The sequence below is a fragment of the Arachis ipaensis genome, chromosome B07, assembly GCF_000816755.2.
Source record: "Arachis ipaensis cultivar K30076 chromosome B07, Araip1.1, whole genome shotgun sequence".
Classification (NCBI taxonomy): Eukaryota; Viridiplantae; Streptophyta; class Magnoliopsida; order Fabales; family Fabaceae; genus Arachis; species Arachis ipaensis.
In genome coordinates this window covers 123,054,811-123,060,244 of record NC_029791.2, presented here as the reverse complement: position 1 = coordinate 123,060,244, position 5,434 = coordinate 123,054,811, and the positions used below count along the sequence as shown (strand labels likewise).

Here is a 5,434-nt window from a genome sequence, read left to right as displayed (position 1 = left end):
AAACATGTCTAGTCCGTAATGCTGCAAAGACTCACTGCTCTGCCCAATCACAAGACAGCAAGAAATAAAACAGATGGTATTATTTTCTCAAAATGAGATTAATCAAATACTCAAAAAGTAATCAAGAAAATTAACAATTGACGAAGAGAAGGCAACGGAAAATGAATTCCAAACCTTTTGCAGTACAGATAGATATAATATTATTACATCTTCATTCTGAAATCAAAAATGCAAAAACAGAACAATAAGTAAAATACTATCATAAAATTTCAATAAATTACAATAGTTCTAAATACATAACATGCTGCATTTTGTGCAACAAATGCCACTTTTGGAAGCCATGCTCTAGGAATAGGAATCAAAAACAAAACAATGCACATTCACCGAACAGTTTTTGGAAGCCATGCTATAGCATATCACCTTAATCTTTGGACTAGTATTGATGTCAAATTTTCCGTCAAAAAGCATATCAAGCAATTCATCTAGAAAGCTTTCACTTGAATGCCAATGGCAAAAATCTAACAGAAGACTCTGCATTGTCTGGTAACCCTTTCCGGCAAGTGCTCTAAATGCAGCCTGGAAGCAATTAAAAAATACGAAGTGAATTTCTAAGGGAGATACAATGATATAATTCAAGTGAAGGGTGAGGTGAAAAGGAAAATAAATATATAAAATCAAATTGGCAATGAGTGCAAACATTGGAAACCAAATTTTCATTATTCATCATTCATTCAATTTGAACAAAGAATATTTTATTTTAGTTTGAAAAAGATTAAGCAATTAAAACAGCAAATATGATCACATTACAGTAAAGGAAAACAAAAGAATTCACTTTTGGATTAAGAAACAGCAATTTGATGCCACTTGTGCTTGTGTCAAATAAAACAATAAAGAGAAAGACATTGATGCCAATAACTAAGGGAAACGAAACACATTAAAAAGAAAACAGAAAGAAAAAAAGAAAATCAGTACCTTTGAAGCATCATTACTTGCAAGCAGACAAGTGAGTGTTTGGAGGACATTCAAAACTAATTTCTCCCTATTTGGCTCATCAAGGTTGCTGTTAAGCAGCGATACAACATGCAAGAAGCATTCCCCGTCACGAAATAGAGCTTGATAGTACTGAAACAATACAAATCCCACCCACCCCGAAACAAACAAACAAAAAAGAAAATCAGTTAAATTGCCAGATGCATGTGAAGTCGTAAGCAAAATATAGTTGGGACAAAAATTAATGCTGGAACATACTGCTTGGTTAGCCTGTAGCAAATCTCTCATCCCACCCAACAAATCAATAGACAGATCAACAAAACTTTTTTCTCGTTCTTTTATTTGAGTGAACACTTCTAAATACTTAGAGCATAACTGTAACATTGCTTTTTTATCTTCCTCAGAGTGTGGTACAATCTGTAAAAAGGGCAGTGTTAAACATAATATAATACAAAAAATTTACATAATAGTTATGGCATGCACTATGATTCCAAAGTTGCATCCTAACACACAAAAAATCACGATATATGGATACATAAAACACAATACCTTCATTAGATCAAGTATGTGTCTAAGCACATCCTGTCTCAAACCTTCTACCCAAAACAAATCAAACAAGCAATCAACGCATGAAAAATTATGCAAGATCAAACTCCTAGTGTCTTCAACAGCTTCTGAGAACTTGGAAAAGAACTCCAGGCATAATTTCATACAATTAAACCAACTTTTTACACTCTCAGACAAATTGGATTTGTATTGGTCATGCACCAGTGATAATAATTCCATGCTACTATTCTCATTGGAGGGGTTCATGATACCAGATCTTCTAGACTCTTGTCCTTGAACACAAGCAACCTTTAGAACCCGGGAAATTGCATTCAATGTATTAAAGGAAGCAATTGTTTTTTCTGGAGAGAGCTGCAAAATGCGAACCAAACTCCTCAAAAGAACACTAGCAATTTCAGGATTATAAGCAGAATGTTCAAGTGCATCCAGCATAGCAGACATTTCAGCCTGTCATTGAACCAAATGTAGAAATGCATTAGAAAATTCCCACATACAATTTCTGATACAGAAGAGTTAGATTGAAACAATGAGAAAGAGAGAAAGAATTACACATCACAAAGAACAAAAATGCAAGCACCATAAGACTATACATCTTTACTCAAATTAAGATAATCAATAGATAGAAATCATCAAGAAAGGCACACAAGATAACAGAGTTAGAGTTTAGTTAGAATAGTGGTATCGAAATAACTGATTTCACTTTTGGAATCCCTCTCCCACAAAAGAAAGAAAAAGGCCAGCATAGTTTAGCAAAATAAAAATGGGCATTATCAAATAACAACACTGCTAGTTTTAAGTTAATGCAAATATCTGGTACAGGTGATTAAATATAACAATTAGTTTCAACAATGCAGCTGAGACTACATTGCCATTGTATATCTTTCACAAATCACTACACCTCTTGATAAAATGGTGTCATTTCCAATCTACTGATCTATATAAACCACATGAAACTTCCAGTAATCCAGTTCATGTCACAAAAGCTCTGGACACAAGCATATATTACAAAGGTGAATCTAAGAAAAGGTGATTTGAAGCTTCTACCAAACCTCATTTTCAAATGATGGAAGTAATTATTAACAGAAAGAATCTAGGAGGGGCAAATGAGAGAACCCACCATGTTGTGTGCATTTCCACTTGAAGTGGCAGCAAACTCCACAAATGAAATTATTTCTAACTGTAGATTATTGACACCACTAACTTCTGCCATGTTGCTTACACTACTTGGAGCAGACAGTATTTCAGAATCCTCATCGTTATCAAGTATCTGTCTAGCAGATTCATCAGAAACTGATTCGAAGTAAAAGAAATTTTCTGAAAAGACAAGATTCCATATTCCCTCTTCACGGAAAATTTCAAGTAAGAGAGGAGAAGAAGAGAGAATGTCTCTGAATGCATTAAGAACTGTGTTCTGTAGAATAGTGACAAAAACCCTGCAGTAAATATGAGAAAAACAATACCACATAATTAGTTCAATACATGAAAGCACCAATTCCACGACCATAATAACAGAAATAGTTCCCAAAATACTGCTTTTACAGACTGGAACTTTAAGCAGATGTACAAAGAAATTCACGGCCAATTAGTGAAATCAACCTTGAATAACTTGGCGACCCATTCTGACTTAAGCAAGCTTTGATGCAAGGAAATATTGCAAATAGAACTCTTATGACCCATTTGATTGACAGTTCACAATAGGCTGAAGAAATAGGCAATGACAACCGACTAGAACATACTTGGACTGTAAGAGATTTTGAGCCTTCAGGTACTAGAAGAAATGAACAAAGACCCCTGCTCAACCTAATAACATAATCATTCCAAAACTCAAAAAAGGAAACATGGGTTGGATGGCTAGCTGATGACGCAGCTGGATTGGGTTTAACACCATTCTCTTCCTTTTTAGTGTCAAGATCAAGCAAACCAACAGCCTGATGCAGAGGATGACCCTTCTCTTGCCCCAAATCTTGAAGCACAAAAGCTGGTGAACAAAAGCTATTTGCAAATTTATGCACCCTACCAATTTCACAAAGAAATTGCAAGTTGTTTGTATTTCCATAGCTGTTTAAATGTCAAGGTCTCAAGGTCACATAAAATTTGAGCAAGAGAATCAAGCACCAGGCAGTCTTCTTTAAGGAAAAAATAGGGCAACAACTACCCCATAAATTTGAACACATGCACGACGGATAATCATCCTATCTGCCACAGAATAAAAACTAAGGGCCCGTTTGGATAGGTTCATAAGTGACTTTTTTTAACTTTTAACTTATGTAAAGGTGTAGTATTAATGTCTGGTACAATTTTCAAAACAAAATTGCAACTTTCTAAAAAGTTATTTTGGTGCTTAAGGAAAAGTTAAAAAAAATGACTTCTCTCATAATAAAAAGCTTTTTATCACTTTTCTCTTAAAATAAGTACTTTTAGAACTAAAAAACCAAACACAAAATAACTTATTTATAAGTTACTTTTAATATAAGCATTTATTGTTTAAGCTATTTCTTCAAAAGTAACTTAATTAAGTTGTTTACCCAAACTGGACCTAAGAAAACCATGAATGAATATTAAACAGAGAAATACAGCTCAGATTAATATGCATGTAACTTCTTGGAACTTTCATATGTAATGGTGTGGATGCAATTTCTCTGCTACTTAGATTGTAGATTTTAAGTAGTATAGGGATATTTACATAAAAGGACTCATCAAAACAACTGTGCTTGCAAATTAGTAGAGCCTCAGAAATTAACATATGCGAACTAAGGATACACAGCTTCCCTCAAAACTTCCAGAGCAAGAATATGAAGCTGGAAAGTTCTCTGCAGTGGTTTATCATCCCTGCAAAACCATGACACCCATCATCACTTAATAATCCATAAAGACTCAACCTACAAGATGTGCAAAAGAACTGTGCAGATCATGTTCTGGCAACTGGCATATTTGGCTGGAAAGGAATGTGTGAGTACCTAAGGAAAAAGAGGGTTATGGGGAAAGAACCACTCATCAAATCCAACACCAAGCACACTTTGGACATCCCACATAATCCTAGATTTTTTGAAGGAAACTTCCTCATCTTTTGACAGTAATTGGAGTGGGGTTACCTTCCTAGCTTCTTTCAGGAAAAAGTTCTGCAAATGACCTTTATAGATGTGGTTTCTTTGGTAGACAAGCAAAGAGATTGACATGCAGTTTTACTTGGCCCAATCTCGTAGAACCAATGTGTTTTCCTTTTATTTCTTCTTGTGAAGATACATTACCCTCTCACTGTCCACTCCCCCCAAAAAAAAAACTACTAAACCAAAAAATAAATAAACAAACCCACTGAAGTTACATTACCTCAATCCGTCAGCCAAAACAAATTTACTGTAAACTCTAGCATAATTCGATGGAAATCCAAGACCATCAAAAAGCACTTCCAGCCCTCCAATACTTTTAAAATGATTTTGACCCCGGGGATTTAAAGCCAAGGCCAAGGAAAGGATTTTCAAGCTCAAGTACTGAAGTGAATCATCCATCCACAGCTCTTTCAAGCTGAATCTTCTGATGACACGTAATAGCTCTGTGACAAATCAAGTCTGATGAATACAATATGGACAATCATAAAAAGAAGATATAAAATAAGTCTAGATATCTAGGAGAGGTCTGTGAACATCCCATCAAATACAATCAACACGGAGCAATTAAATATCAAATTGACTTTCTCAAACTTCAAGTTGGAATAAATAGCAAATAGGTCTGTCTAACTTCTATTTTTACTCGAGAAGACTCCACCTAGACTTTTTGTATGCTTACACAATAAGAGGACACATGTGCACAAAGGCACACGTGCCCTGCCTAATCCTCATCTCTGATTTCTGATATTACAGCAGAATCAGGGACCGAATCC

At 35.0% G+C, this 5,434-nt stretch overlaps 1 protein-coding gene across 1 annotated transcript in view; it reads right to left on the bottom strand.

The window, feature by feature from the left end:
* LOC107607912 (BEACH domain-containing protein B) overlaps nucleotides 1-5,434 on the bottom strand; it is a gene marked incomplete in the record, with an annotated part of 32,669 nt that overhangs the window by 21,197 nt on the left and 6,038 nt on the right. Inside the window, 10 exon segments of the mRNA XM_021107990.1 lie at nucleotides 5-39; nucleotides 175-216; nucleotides 421-576; nucleotides 973-1,122; nucleotides 1,249-1,407; nucleotides 1,540-2,004; nucleotides 2,675-2,990; nucleotides 3,154-3,615; nucleotides 4,318-4,386; nucleotides 4,885-5,107. Coding sequence (XP_020963649.1) covers nucleotides 5-39; nucleotides 175-216; nucleotides 421-576; nucleotides 973-1,122; nucleotides 1,249-1,407; nucleotides 1,540-2,004; nucleotides 2,675-2,990; nucleotides 3,154-3,615; nucleotides 4,318-4,386; nucleotides 4,885-5,107 — 2,077 coding nt within the window.